The 16464-nt window shown below is 34.9% G+C and overlaps 1 protein-coding gene across 1 annotated transcript in view; it reads right to left on the bottom strand.

The window, feature by feature from the left end:
• Window positions 1-16464, bottom strand: part of FMNL2 (formin like 2) — a 1741163-nt gene that overhangs the window by 88046 nt on the left and 1636653 nt on the right. Inside the window, exons 19-21 of the mRNA XM_044074902.1 lie at window positions 9488-9556; window positions 8865-8945; window positions 7214-7343 (exon numbers count right to left, since the gene is read on the bottom strand). Coding sequence (XP_043930837.1) covers window positions 7214-7343; window positions 8865-8945; window positions 9488-9556 — 280 coding nt within the window. The remainder of the gene's footprint in view (window positions 1-7213; window positions 7344-8864; window positions 8946-9487; window positions 9557-16464) is intronic.

The following is a 16464-nucleotide window of genomic DNA, read 5'->3' as shown; positions in this document are numbered from 1 at the left end:
ACATTCTGGTTCAGAGAAGGGTACTGTTGTAACATCGTCTTTCTCTTACTAACCTCATTTACTATGAATGTTCAACTTATGAAATTTCATTTTTTATGTTGGTGCAAATGGAGATGCATTACAGTAGAATTATGCTGCTCAAATGTTGGGCATAGTGGTGCAGCAGTTAGCGTTGTCGCCTCACAACAAGAGGTCCTCCAGTTTAATTCTTGGCTGGGGTGCCTTCTGTGTGGAATCTGCATGTCCCATCTGCATTTGCGTAGGTTTCCCCTGGGTGCTCCAGTTTCATCCCAAATTCCAAAGACATGCGTCTGCAGCTTTTCTGCCTGGGTCTCCACTGAAAATGGGCTCTGTCCCAGTTGGACTTTCCCAGTAAACAAATGTTAAATAAAAAAAAACTTGAATGATATCATTAGGGTGGTAATAAAAATATTCACACGGTACAGTTGACAATCATTTTTATCACACACCTTAAATGGTCTACTGTGTTTATATATATATATATATATATATATATATATATATATATATATATATATATATATATATATATAGATATAGATATATAGTTTCACTTCATAATCTCGAATTACTGAAATCCCGAATTTCAGTAACCGGAGACTATAAAGTTGAACCATTCACAAAACCGAAACCCAGAATCCCGAATCACACAATCACGAACATACACACACCACACACCACATACACACACCATTCCACCCACAGCACACAAATCACACAACCCTACACTACAGATAAGATGGGGGGCAAGCCCCCCTGTACCCTCCATGTAGGGGGCTGTGCCCCCCACACTCCCCCTACTTATATATACCAACTCCGAGGTCGCACATAACATAAAAAAAAACTCACTTCATGCCATCCTCCACTCGCTCGCACACAAATACACATCACACATACACAAACACCAACAAATCCAACACTCACACTTACAACTCTCTACCCTTACCCACACATACAACATGCAAAAACAAACACAAACACTCACTCACCTGCAACTTCAGGCACCATAACACTACACGTGATGCACCAGAAATGCATTTCAGTAATTTGAGATTCTGAAGTATAACATATGTATATATATATATATATATATATATATATATATATATATATATATATATATATATATATATATATATATATATATATATATATATATATATATATTTATACAGTGGATATAAAAAGTGTACACACCCCTGTTAAAATGTCAGTTTTTTGTGATATAAAAAATGAGACCACAATAAATCATTTCAAAACTTTTCCCGCTATTAATGTGACCTAAAACCTGTACAATTCAATTGAAAAACAAACAAATCTGTTAGGGGAAAATATAAAAAAATAAAAAACATACAATACGCTGATTGCATAAATGTGCACACCCTTAAACTAATACTTTTGTGTGTGCACACCCTTAAACTAATACTTTGTTGAAGCACCTTTTGATTTAATTGCAGCATTCAGTCTTCTTGGGTAGGAGTCTAGCAGCATGGCACATCTTGACTTGGTAATATTTGCCCATTCTTTCTTGCCAAAGCACTCCAAATCTGTCAGATTGCAAGGGCTCTTCAGGTCACCCCACATATTTTCTATTGGATTTACGTCTGGGCCATTCCAAAACTTTAATTTTCTTCTGGTGAAGCCATTCTTTTGTTGATTTGGATGTATGCTTGGGGCTATTGTCATGTTGAAAGGTTTCTAGCAGATGCCTGAAGGTTTTGGGCCAAAAGTGACTGGTATTTGGAACTGTTCATAATCCCCTCCACCTTGACTATAGCCCCAGTTCCAGCTGAGAAAAAGCAACCCCAAAGCATGATACTGCCACCTCCATGCTTCACTGTGGGGATGGTGTTCTTTTGGTGATGTGAAGTATTGTTTTTGCGCCAAATGTACCTTTTGGAATTGTGGCCAAAAAGTTCAACCTTGGTCTCATCAGACCATAACACATTTTTCCACATGCTTTAGGGAGACTTGATGTATTGTTTTCCAAATTTTAGCAGGGCCTGGATGTTTTTCTGTGTAAGAAAAGGCTTCCGTCTTGCAACCCTACCCCATAGTCCAGATATATGGAGAATACTGGAGATTGTTGTCACATGTAGTACACAACCATTACCTGCCAAAAATTTCTGCAGCTCCTTCAGTGTTGTTGTAGGTCTCTTGGTAGCCTCCGTGACCAGTTTTCATCTTGTCTTTTTATCAATTTTGGAGGGACGTCCAGTTCTTTGCAATGTCACTGTTGTCCCATATTTTCTCCACTTTTTGATGACTGTCTTCTCTGGGATCCATGGTATATCCAATGCTGTGGAAAGTTTTTTGTACCCTTCTCCTGACTGATACCCTTCAACAATGAGATCCCTTTGATGCTTTGTAAGCTCTCTGCGAACCATGGCTTCTGCTGTAGCAGGCAACTGAGTAAATGTCAGAAAAATCCTACTAGGACAGCTGAACTTTATTTGGGGTTAATCAGAGTCTCTTTAATTGATGGCAGGTGTGTACCCGAGAACACTGAATGCTATAATTAAATCAAAAGGTGCTTCAACAAAGCATTAGTTTAAGGGTGTGCACACACAACAAAGTATTAGTTTAAGGGAGTGCGCAGTTATGCAACCAGCGTATTATAAGTTTTTTTATTTTTTATATTTTTCCCCTAACAGATTTGTTTGTTTTTCAATTGAATTGTACTGGTTATAGGTCACATTAAAGGTGCAAAAAATTTTGAAATGATTTACTGAGGTCTCATTTTTTTATATCACAAAAACCTGGCATTTTAACAGGGGTGTGTAAACTTTTTATATCCACTGTGCATGTGTGTATAAACACACACACACACACACACACACACACACACACACACACACACACACACACACATATACAAATATGTCTATGTGTATGTGTGTGTATATGTGTGTATATATATATATATATATATATATATATATATATATATATATATATATAAAATGAAAAAAAAAAACAACGAAGAGCGCAACACTCCACAGAGCAAATGCCTTGCTGCTAGAAAGAAGTAGAAAGTATATTCCAAAACACAGCAAGCAGCAGAGGCAACCATGTACTCCAGTAAATGCCAGTACTCACTTCAGTGTAAAATAAAACAAAAATTCTTTATTGTGCACACTCGGTAAGTGCTTTTACTACTCGCTTCATCAGACCATCAACAGCACATATTCCTGGCATAATTAGGCTTTATTAAGTTTAAAACTATTGAATGCAAAAAAAGTAATTACTAAAAAAATGAATTCAAAATCTAAACCAGCTGAAGTACTGAATAGTGAGGTCTTTAGAAAAGGGAAGGAGAAAATCATATAGAAATAAATGGAATTCCTAGAAGAGTCCATGCAAAATAGTAATCTGGAGGTAGAGTAAAATATAAGGAAAGGCAGCAACGAGCAATTTATGTAATGGTGGATTGAATGAAAATTACTGAAATATATACTGCAAGAAAATAACAAAGGAAATGCAATTATGGTTTGTTTTTTCTAATACTGTATGTACTTAGATCATGTTTTAAAAATATCATGTTTAATAAGGATGTTTAAGAAAGACATCAGAAACTGAAAATAATGTCATCACATCCTTACTGTCTGTGCAGACCTTAATCCCTCAGCATCATTCTAAGTGTTTTCTTGTTTACTATAGGTTGCCATAATGATATAATTTTGTTTTCCATTTCCTCTATGTCTATATCTCTCTCTTGAGCCTACAATACACTTTTAGTTCAGCATTACCTTATAATGATAATGTTGCCAGTCACTAGCTTCTTAGAATGTCTCTAGAAATAAAGTCACTGTTTTCTTTTTCACTGACTTTCTCAGAGTAGTGCTAACTTTAAGTTACTATATAACTTAATCTCTTATTTTGCCACCTAATAAGAAACAAATTAAATACATTACTATTAAAGTTTCTTTGGTATCCAAACAAACCTAGATTGAGTATAAATCATCAAGTGTAATGGGGAATAATTTTTCCAAATACAGCAACGTATTCTAAAGCAACAGTTATTAAGATGATCTTGAATTGGTTAGATAATAATTATAAATCTAAATGGAAAATGTTACATTTACACTTATTCAACACTAAAATTTTAAGCTTATTGGACACAACAGATTTTAATTTATATACTCCTTTTTGGTTTCATATTTGTAAATATTTTCAGTCACAGTCATACTCCCCAACTAATTCTAACTACATAAACTCAATACTAAAAATATTTAAGAAAATAATATTCTCAAGTGTGAAATATAAATTCTGGTTTGAGTCTATTATTCCTTTTTCTCCTGTAAAAAAAAACATACAAACAACATATCTATGCAAATTTTAACTCATGGAAAAATCAAGGTTTTTATTATGGTACACAATGCATCGAAGGAAATATAGTCAAGTCAGTGGATACCATTTGTCAGGAGTTTAACTTCAATCCAAACCCGATTCTCCCCTTCAGTCATTTCAAGTTGTATAGTGATTCCAGAATGGATACAAATTTTATGTGAAATGGTCTACAATTCTAGAGTAATTGATAATTTAATTTCTAAATTACACTGACTAATAGTCAAAGATTATTACTATTTGAGTGAGAAATTTTTGAATTTTTTTTCACAAAAGAGCATTTTGTAGATTTTTCTGAACAAAATAAAAAATATATTCTTTCTTCTATTAAAACTGTTCTTGGATACTTTACTGGAGGATTTTTAATTGGAAATTTTGTTTAGAGCATTTATAACCCATGAAAGACTCGCTATAATGAAAAAGGAAACTAATATTGAATGTTGAAGATGTAAAAATCATTTAAAGGCTAGTTGAGCACATATGTTTTATGACTGTAATATGGTACAAAATTTTTGGTCAAAAGTCCAAGAATTTTTTAAGACTTTGTAGAATGATACTTTCATTTTGCAGAAAGAAATTGTTCTCTTTAATAGTCTAGGCACAACATATATAAAAATAGACTACTTGTATCTAACTTGGACAGTATGTGTGGTGGCTAGAAAAATTGTAACGAGCAACTTGTAGACTCCGATTGAAACAAAGTTTGAAGTCTTTGTACATCTGCTAAAAGACACAGCAATCAAAGAAACTACAATAAAGGAGAGAATAATCTACCCCAACAAACTAAAAAAACAATTCTTTGTTGAAGGTTATGGCCATTCTAGCTCACTTTTTTCATCTAGTTAAATTATGTATTAATTTCCAGAATTTTAAATTTTGTTTTGAATTACTTTCTATAATTTTGATCACAGGTTCATTGTATATATCATACATAGTTTTATTCTAGTTTTTTTTCTACATTACAAGCTTTACTTAATAGTATACTATATTAATGTCTCATTCTATTAATTACTGTTACTACCTGTCAAAAATTGTAATAAAATACTTAAAAGAAAAAAAAAAAACTTTAAGTTACTAAATGCTTTCAGTGTGGACTTATATCCTTATTCCAGGCAAAGCAGCTGAACTGCTGTTTCTTGTTGAATATTCAGCGCTGCAATGTTTAAGAAGTCTGCATATTATACCATGTACTATCTTAATTTGGAATCAGGTACAGCAGCTCCGATCAGGTTTCTGTGAATGACGACTGACACATTTCATAAACCTCGTAAGGTATCTTTAAGCAGGATCTAATATTTCATACTATCCTTAATGAAACACCAACCACTAACAGTCAAGAATGAAACAATATGGACCTTGTGAAATTTTAACTGCACCCCGAATTAGGAATGTGATCAGTTCTTTTTATCAAGATATTAAGACTGTAAACATCTGGGAAAATTAGACTGGAAGAATCCTTAACTGTCTACAATCATATATGAATAACAGCAAAACCTCTCTTGCCCAAAATGAGACTACTTACAAGTTAATTTATGCAGTGTTGCAGCATATTTTATTCCTGTTCTTCATATAATGATTTCTGCCTTTGTTTTAAAACACTGTACTCATCTTACCAATTCAGGAAGTAACAGTGTGAGTTGTGACTAACACAAAAACCAAATAAAGAGTGCAGGCATTGTCCCTGTGAACAAATGGGCTGGCCCATATAGCATATCTTAACCCACATATTCCGGTCTAGAACAGTCCCTTCCTTACACTGTCCTAACTAGTCTGAACATTGTCCAAGTCATGCATAACCTATGTTATCTTGAATGTTTTAACCAGCTTGACCCAGGCTTTATAGGACTGAGGGGTAAAGCCCTGATTACATGGCAAAAGACTCATGATGAACTAGAGATACAGGTAATGGAGCGACCAGGTGGTAGAGGGTATGAGTGAGTTAATGATACTGTCTCTCCTATCCTGGGGAATGGTGGTAGCATGGCTCAATGCATTGCTGACACCTGCAAGAGTACAGGTTAATTGCCAAAAGCATTGAGCAGCCTAGCTTGACCATGCTGCAAGCAGTGTATTGCTTGGTCAGAAGGTTGAGCATGCACAAAAGCACACATGCATCTCCCAGGGCAGTTGTAATGGGGCTTGCAGGCTGCCAAGGGTGTGGGGACAGGGCGGTCTACATGATATGTGGACTGATCTTCTCCCTTTTTCCTGACTGTCATCTCCATCTGGGAATGAGTGGGCTAGAAGTCTCTCACCCCACTGGATCAAATGGGTGCAGGAAATGGAGCAACTGGGCCAGTTTTGTGGACACAAAAAACAGCTGCAACTGGCTTACATTTTTTATTTACAGTAGCTGTTGCAGTTTTCATTGTAACGTACAGAGAACTGGCCTGTGTAAACTCCAAAGTTGCTTTTTAGTAAATAAGCTGTACATCTCAAAGGAATACACAATAATCAATAAATCCTACATTGCTGCTACAAAAATATTCTATGGGCACATTTTCAACTCTGCTACCATTTTCCTACTGTTATGTTCAACTCTGCTACCATTTTCCTACTGTTATGGTGCAGAATTCTGCTGAACAGCAAATGATGGGACATATAACTTTATGGTGTTGTTCTGCATGTCTTGGACAATGTTCAGGCCATGAAATGATGCAGTTTGCAAAACATAAAAATGGAAAACTGTGAAGAGCGAGGTCACAAACAATATGCAGATACATACAACTCTTTTCTTCTTGACTCCTTCTAAAACACTTCCACAAACAGTGTACGTTCAAGCAAATGAATGTTACTATATTAGATAAGGTGAAGACATCCCATTGCACAGAGTAAATGAACATACCTGCTGCAGCCTTTTCGATGTAGTGCAGTTCATTGTAAAAAAGTGACACCTGTGCATACTTTTCTTTCACAATATTGGAGATATAGTGCAACAACGTTTGTTTCCTGTCTGTTGATTTGGTTTCTAAAAGCTGAGGAACAAAAAAGAGAACAGCTGAAAAGGTTACAATACCCACCAGTGAACAACAACAGAAGATATCCTCCAATGAACAACATCAATCTATTTGGGTCATGAAGCAAACACTTAAAAAAGTAATCCATGTTATTATAAGGAAAAAGCAGCAACTGAAAGAACAGAGACTAACTAAGTACTCATTCAAGTCTGTTTCCTTTGGTGGTTTATCAGCTGTAACTGTTAAAACTCCAAAGTCTCAAGTAACAACAAACAGATGCTATTGTGAATTGTTGTCTCTTTAAATTTTACTAGAACAGAAAGATTAAATGCAAAATACTGTTACTTCCTATATTTCTTTGGGGGAGGTTCTTTTTTTTGTCCCACAAAGCTGACCATCAGTTGACCCAAGTGCCTCTTCTCAAATGACGTGCATACCACCTCTTCCTTACTCGCCTGAACTAGCTCCAAATTTGGGGCAAGCGAGAAGAATGAGGTATACTGGGACCAAAACCTCTCAACTCTACAGATATTTGCCTCATATTTTTGGTCCATTTTTCATAAAATTCTGGTTTTCTGGCAAATTAGTGGCAAATCATTTTAATATTGAAGTTAGAAAATAATGACAGACTTCATACCATTCAGAAAATTTATGCTAATACAAAACATGTTATTCTATCAACTAACTTTGTTAGAGCAATATTTAAAAATTGTCCCTGTTTTGGGGCCTTTGTCCTACTTTTATTTATGGCTTTGTCCAGATATCTTGCTCTAAGAGGCTGACAGGTACGCCTGGGACAATTTTGCACTGCTGCTGTAGGAGTGTTTTTCCTGTTTTTAATTGTCTACACTTGAACATGTCCAGTAGCAAAGTGTTTGACATGCAATGGGTGTCAGAGCTGGACCACCACTTACTTCTGCAAGGGGATGATGACAGCAGGATGACACACCCACCCTGTTAAGTTTCTAGAAAACACATACTGTCTACCTAAGGTATATTCTTTCTACACTTAGTTCAAAGGAGGAAAAGATTTTTATTGTTCAGATAAATGACATCTGGGACATAGAACTTTATGGTGGTGTTCTGCATGTTTATATTTACTCTTAAGCAGCAAATGTTATCTAAATTTTCGACTCTAAAGGTAACCTTCCAGTTAACAATTAAGTGAAAAACACTATTTTTTTATTTATTTATTTTACATTTGTTGATAAAAAGCTAATATTCAAAAAATCAGGTTATCTGATCTTACAAGGTTCCAAACACAAAAGTAATACTAAATTAAAACATTTAGTGGAAAACGAGGCATTGACTATAAATAATAACAAATTACAAGAATGGTATTTTAAATCAGACATACCAGGTAGTTGTAAAGGGGCTGAAATAGAAGATGAATACATGAACTTAAAAATGAGGAAACTAAAATTTCTGGTTTCTATTACGAAAAAAAAAAAGATGAAAAGGAGAAAGAAAACAAAGAGTAAGAGAAGCCTGTGCAAATCTAGAAAATCATCTACTCAGAATATTATCTGGACTACTCACCAGGTCTAGACTTTGTAATTTAAAGCCATAGACAGCCCCTCTTTTACTGCTGTTCATATAGTTACCAAGTGCCAAGATAATCTGCCAGAGAAAAAACAATAACAAATGAAACACGATTGCTTGTAATATGTTGAAAAGAAAAAGAAAATCACCCAAGTGATCTAATTAAGGCATCCATTCAAGTTAAGTCATACCTCTACAGAATATTAAATGTTGCCAACGAGGAACTGATTATCCCACATGACCAAACAAATGCATTCTGCTGTTAATAGAACAATAATTAAATAAATATAGTGGTGCCAAATAATACAGATGGAGTGACATCAAACCCTGTATTATTGGATGAAGCCATTTAGCAGCTCACAGCTTTAACTCTGCACTAAACTGCCAGACTAACAGACCATACAGCATTCTAGTATTGTCTCAGAAAGAAACAATAAGGCTAATTCAACTAAATTACAACAAAACAAAATAATTAAAACTAGCATCTTCTTTTGCTGCAGTTTTCCATTTTGTTAAACATATTATGCAGCCAGTTTCACATCCACTTTTCTTAATAACAGCTTCTACATATAAGTAGAATTCAGAAAAGACTGTTTAACTCTGCACAGACCTTTACTTACCTCAAGAATTTTCTTTAGTTTCTGAGATGATTTGATTGACACCGATGCTGCTATTATTGCATGTAATTGCTATAAAAAAATCAAACGTACAGACTGATCATTACTTAAGCAATTTATGTACTGCAATGCTTATAACACAACAAACTTGCTCAAGGAATGATCTTACTGAAAATATATTCACTGATGCATGTCAAGAAACAACAGTAAAACATTACCAAACGGCTTAAGAAAATTATAAAAAAATAGCAGTATAAAAACAAAACAGTGACGGTCCATTTAGTTTGTGACATTACACTCCCGTGCAACCTTTCCCAGCTAGTAGTTTATTGGTGATCTCCACAGCTACAATAATTTGTGAGGATATTCCATTCATGGTTGTAGGAGTTAATTCCTTTGTGATCAATCACTGTCAAACTGCTCCCAAAAGGAAATAAGTGAAAAATAAGAGCAAAAGTTTATTGTGGAAACAGAAGGTAGGCTGAGAATAAATGTGATGGCAAGAAAAAATGAGTGACCTGCTGAAACAAATACCTTTGGAATGAATGAGAGGAGTAGGCAAAATGGAGGACAAAGTCACTTTCTGGAAGTAATTCATTGGCACAATTGACAATGCAGCCACAAAAGGGTAACTATACATGTCATGTAACAATTTCAGGCTGTTATTCCAGCATTATTAATATCTCATACAGTGACTGTGAATTTTTTTTCTTTTTAATTTAAGCAAATCAATGGATCTTAAAGAGATCACACTGTTTATCAGAATTATTACAAAATGAATACAATGGGATTGCAATGATTTACAGGAGATTGTTTGTGAACAGTAGTTAGAAATATACAATGCAAAAACAGGATACATCTGTGAACTGTAAAAAATACCCATCATGCACTAATGAAAAGATTAAGAGATTTCTGGCTGTGTTAGGTGGAAATAAGTAAGTCCAAGTATGAGGCTAATTTAGTGGCACTCTAAACTAAAACAGCAAAGTATATTTTTGCACATGGTGATATGAGCTAAGTGATGGTCACTGTTGATGCGATACCCTCACCTCATGTACAAAATGGGAAAGGGGGGGGGGTTAATGCAGAAGCCATATGTTTTTGCATATGCAGTGCAAGCAAAATAAACATTTGTCCATCTGGAGATAATATATCAGATTAAAGAAAAAAAATAAGACAAATGTTGAAGTCATTCTGTTTCAATCATCATTAGGAAAACTCCACTGTACAGAAGACATTCCAAAATTAAATATAACCAACAAATAAGAAGACAACTCTCTATCCAAAATGTCATCAAGCAGATAGGAAGAACCGGAAAGTAGTTCTGAGCTAGATAAAGCATCTGTAAAATCCTGAAAGAATGTTCACAAACATTACTATTATGTCTGTTAGTACTACTTAGGAGCTAAGAAGATACCATGCTGTTGAAACATAAAAGAAGCAGATACAGTCCCAGGGGATGCAGAACCTTACCATGCAAAGTAGTTAACTTGCTGTAGAGTTATCTTCACTGTATAGTATCATATAGATGTACTTTGGTACCCATAATCCTTCAGTACCTTTAATTTTCTTCATTTTCGTTTTTCCCCAACACACATTACGAAGGTCTTACATTACCATCACTTTTCCTTTTCAAATCTCAACGTCTTTCAGAAAGGAAATTGTCATGGGTTACATGACATGGGCTAGGAACATCTCCTTTAGATGTTTTTATTGTTAGTCACTGTCTACAAGTTTATATCTTGAGACTGCATCTTGCAGAGGTCAGTAAAGTGCTACAAAGCTCAAATTAACATATAAATGAAACTTGTTTCCAAAGTCTTGCTGGGAGAACTCTACACAATGAATAGGGATACGTCTACTGCATTACCAAACAGGGAACTGCTCGTGCTCTCATTTCTACCAAGTGAAGTGAAAGTTTATCAGTCCTTAAAGGTCATGGGCAGCTATGTTTTGCACTTACAAGCAGTCTTTCTCTTTCTTATGGTTTAACAGCATGGCTTCCTGTTCTGCAAATCCAATTTACCAGATACTCTGTTGTTTCATTTTACTGTTATTTCCTGCTCACAAACTTTGGTTCTCCATGGACTTATGAGGGCAGTACTTCCTGTCTTTGCATCATCATACCTGTTGCTTTGATAATGTAAAGTTGGATTTTACCTGTACTTCATGCACTAGTAGGCTGCATATGGGCTGAGTGCAGTGTGTTCATTTATTAATGGACCAGATTTTCCATCAGCATGCATTTTCTAGACAGAATGAACTATAACCTATGAAACTCTAATATATATATTATTAGTGTCTGACTGTAGTCCTTAGTGATTTACTAGAAAATTGAAAGTTTTATGAGGGATGGACAAGGTAAAAATATAAGGAAAATTTGAGGGCATTCTGCAAAAATCATGGGCATATGAAAGGTAATATTCAGTGACATTACATAAAATCAGAGACAATTAAGAGTTATGGACCTCGTGCTGAATGTGATGTGCTTGTGTCACTGTGAAACAGAAGCAGCCTTTACATTTGTTTCCACAAAAAAGAAGCATGGAGTAAATGGAAGTTTAAAGACTGGATTAACCAACAATGTGTAACTTACCTTGAAACTGAAAAATTTGACAAAAAAGTACAAGTAAGACTGCCCCAATCTGAAAATCCTCCCTTTGCATGTCTTTCTCTCTCTTGCTTATTAGATAATGGACTCTGATGACCCTGACATGATGTCAGCAAGTCATCAAGAAAGGAGAACTTCCTGTAGAGTAACCAACACGAGCAGAGCATGTTAAAGCTATAGAGGGCATTTTTTGGAAGTGATCTTCCTTAAAAAGAAAAGTGAAAATACAAACTTAAATGACAGAAAGATAGTTAAGGTTAGTTAAGGTAAACAATGACTGAGGAAATATATTTTGAGAACAGACTGACTACTTTGATTTTGTCAGTTTGCACATGTCCTTTTAGGAGAACTCTACTCCCCAGCATTGCTAGCCTTATCTCTGCATTATTTTTTCTCATTATATTACCTACATGCTGTTTTAGCACTTAGAAAGCCTTTGGCAAGTTTCATTTTTTTTTTTTAATTTCCATCTCTTTCCCTGTTACAGATATTAAAGACCCCAGTATTTTCTGTATTCCAATTTCAGGTTGTTTTAGAAAGGAATTTCTCAGCCTACATGACCCATGCTAGACTGTAGAACATTTGGGGGTTGGATTGAAGAGATGACAAAATCAGCAAGACAAAGGAGAGCAGCACTGCTGAACTGAATTCTTCCTCAGGTCTTGGTGAGTACCTTCGCTTGGAGGACCCTGTTTTCACAAAACCTTATCAAGATGATGCAGATATATAGACTGTATTTATACAGCATACATAATGGAGAGAGGTAGGTTAAAAAATAAAAGAAGACAGTTGGGTACACAAGTCCCAGGATTAAAAAATTGTCCAATCCTGGTATGCACACTGGTGCCAGTACTGGAAAAAATGACCGTGTAGAATCCTTAAGACAAGGAAACATTTTTACAATGGGGGCTAGGCCAGGCTCAAGGTGTAGGATGCCCCCTCCACCCCTTGTGGAAGGAAGTAGTAATATACAAAATACACAAAAAATGGCAGGCCAAAAAAAGAGATACAAGATGACAGAGCGAACTATAAACGAAGAAATTATGTATTGTTATTATTATGCAAGAAGCCCAGAATTTCCAGATAGAAGATATTTAAAAAAGATTAAGAAAGAAATTAGAGGAAATAAAAACTTTTGCACAAGAAAAACTGTCAAAAGCTTCAAATGCAAATTTGTGTTCATTAATACAACAGATCCATGAAAAACATTACAGACAAAGAAATGTTGGGCCACTTGGAAAAAATAAGGGACAGAGGAAGTGCAAAAATAGAAAGAACAAAGCCTAGAGATTTTTGAAAGGTACAAGAAAAGAAACATCGATGTGGGAAAGAAAACAAGATGTGATATGGTACAATATTTATGGGAAGGAGAAAGCCAAACTAATCAATACAAAAAAGCAGCTCCAAAGATATTTGAAGAGAAATGCGGGCAAAGGCTCCCAGATATGGAAAATTTCACAATATAAAAAATAAGATCATAAAGGAAATGTAGAACAGAAGATTAGTGAAGTAGAAGGTAAACAAATAGAATCAGAAGTTATGGATTTAGTGTGGAACGTCTAACACAGGTTATGCCACAGCATGATGGAACGAGTCCCCAAATGAGGGAGAAACAGGTGGAGTGGGAGACATATGAAGAACAAATATGGACATGGGAATGAAAAAGAGAATTAACATCGTGCAATATTTATACAAAGGAGAAAACAAAATTAATTAATACAAAAAGCAGCACCAAAGGTGTTTGAAGAGAAATTAGGCAAAGGCATCCGGATATGGAAAACTTCACAACACAAAAAAATAAGAAGACAAAGAGAAAAGATAGAAAAGAGGATTTGTAATGGAGAAGTTAAAGAAATATAAACTGTTACTCTTCTCTTAATCACCCTCTCTTACCTCTCTCTACTCACTCTCCTTGAGTAGACTATCTCTAAAACACCCTTGTTAATTAGCCTCTGATATGAATTAATATAGAACTCTCTATGGTTTATACTTACTTAATCACTTATACTCTTCATGAATGTTTTACTAAAGTATAACTCCCCTATCTTGTACTGTAAATAAAATTAGAGTAAGTGTCCTTCCCAGTATATATTTTCAACTAGTATAATCTAGATTAAACCTTATTTCTGTTTGTATTTTACTAACTACTTACTTTCTTTATGTAAATGACTTGTTTGTATTAACTTCAATGTGGAGCTTTTCTCCCTGGGCCTCTGCTGAAAATGGAAATGTATCCAGTTGGACTAGCCCAGTAAACAAATGTAAAATAAATAAAATAAAATAAAAATAAAATTATCTGCAAAGTGAAGGATTTAGTGTGGACAAGCCATCTCAGGTAACAACACCACATTATGGGACAGTGAGTCCCCAAATTAAGGAGAAACAGGTGGAATGGGAAGCATATGATCACTAGCCACGTGAAGATGTTCTGGAGCCTTCAGTAGGAAACAAATACAAATGTTCAGTTGGAGTTGCACAGCAAGGGAAGGAACAGGAAACAGTGGCAACTCTGATGCAGTCAATGTTGTGGAGTGATGGGCCAGTGAGATCCCATATTAAACAGCAACAGATGGTGCAGGATGCAGCAGAAGATAATAGGAAGGCAGTCTGGAGCTTTCTGTAGAATGCCCACAGGAAACAAAGAGCAAACAATGTGCCCTCAGTTTAGAAGAAATGATCTAAGGAAAGAGTTGCTTGATTTATTAGAGATGGATAGACATATTAAGATGAATAAAAGAAGTAGATTAGAGAAAGTCAATAAGACCCAAAATATCAGAAGTCTCATAAAACAAATGAACAAGGTAATTGAGACTATTAACAGAAATTCATGTGATTTAACAGAAGTAAATAGGATATATTACTGTGCAGATAAAATATTGTCATAAAAACACAGAGCACTAAGGGAAAGTTAGGGAAGAAATGACATGCCATCATGGAACCACTGACTAGGGAAAATTATAAAGCAATTAAGACAAGAAGTGTCACTATTAGAAGAATATAAAAGAGGGAACAGACCAACAAAACTACTTTGAAAGATAGATGTGATAAAAGCAACTCACATTAATAGAACAAATAAGGATCTACCGTACAATATTGCAGATAATAAACTAAAGATATTGGCACTGGTAGAAGAACTTAGAAGATATACAGATAAATATAAAGGAAGAGTACAAAATAAGTAATTAATTGATTAAAAAACACTTTTATAGAGAAATGGGAAACAAAGCAAAAGGAATACAAACACCACCAAAAAATAAGACATAGACACATTTTGGAGAAATATCTATGAAGACCATGTGGAATATAACAAAGATGCTGAATGGATAGAAGAAGTAAATGAAACAGTAAGAAGTCCAAATGTACAGGATATGAAATGGATGAAGTGATGGCCAGAGAAATTGAAACAAAAATAAGAAAAGCTCCAAACTGGAAAACCCCAGACCCAGCTGCGATACTTAACTTCTGGATAAAAGTATTAACAGTTTTATATGACGATTTAGCCTTGAGTAAGAACTACTTATATGTGCACAGACACAAACCTGGTTAACAACAGGAAAAACAATACTCCTCCTCCTTAAGAGTGAACTTGTAAGTCATCCTAAAAACTATAGATCAATAACTTGCCTTCAGACTACATACTGGAACTGATGCCGACAGAGTTTACAGTCATTTAGAAGAAAACCCAACTATGGCAATAGAACAAAAGGTTAATAAAAGAAAGTCATACGGAACAAAGGATCATTTGTTGCAAAATAAAGTCACACTGGAGAATTGTAAAAATGGAAGCATAGCATGGATACATACAAAAAAGCATTCAACAGCATCCCACATTCATAAATAAAGGAGTGTTTACAGATATACAAGATACAGCCTACACTGATCATTTGTATTACAGTGACCATGAAATAGTCACAGACCACTTTGTAATTAACATGCCAAGTGGCAAATTATTATCCCAGGGATAAAAATTCAAATGAGGATATTCTGGGGTGATTCTTTATCACTGCTGTTTTGTCTTGCTCTTCACCTATTAAAGCTGTTTAATAACAGATTAGGTTTTAGTTATAATCTGGCTTCCAGAAAATGAACTTGCTTAAAGATTTCTTATCTACTTTTTGTGGATGACTTAAAATTATACAGTTCATCAGATGAGGAGCTGAAAGCAAACTGCAAGTGGTTAAAACTTTCTCACATGATATAAGAATGGCATTTGGTCTTGATAAAAGTGCAAAAACAATGTTTAAAGAAGGAAAGATGCAGTAAGAAGAACATATCAATCTAGGACAGGAAGGTGACATAAAGAAACCTGAACATGAAAGAAATGATTATGGATCAGCAATAAAAGATGAACAAATGTGAATAAAACTCT

This window comes from Protopterus annectens, chromosome 6.part0 (genome assembly GCF_019279795.1).
Source record: "Protopterus annectens isolate FY-2018-M chromosome 6.part0, PAN1.0, whole genome shotgun sequence".
Lineage (NCBI taxonomy): Eukaryota > Metazoa > Chordata > Ceratodontiformes > Protopteridae > Protopterus > Protopterus annectens.
This window is presented reverse-complemented; position numbering and strand designations above follow the sequence as displayed.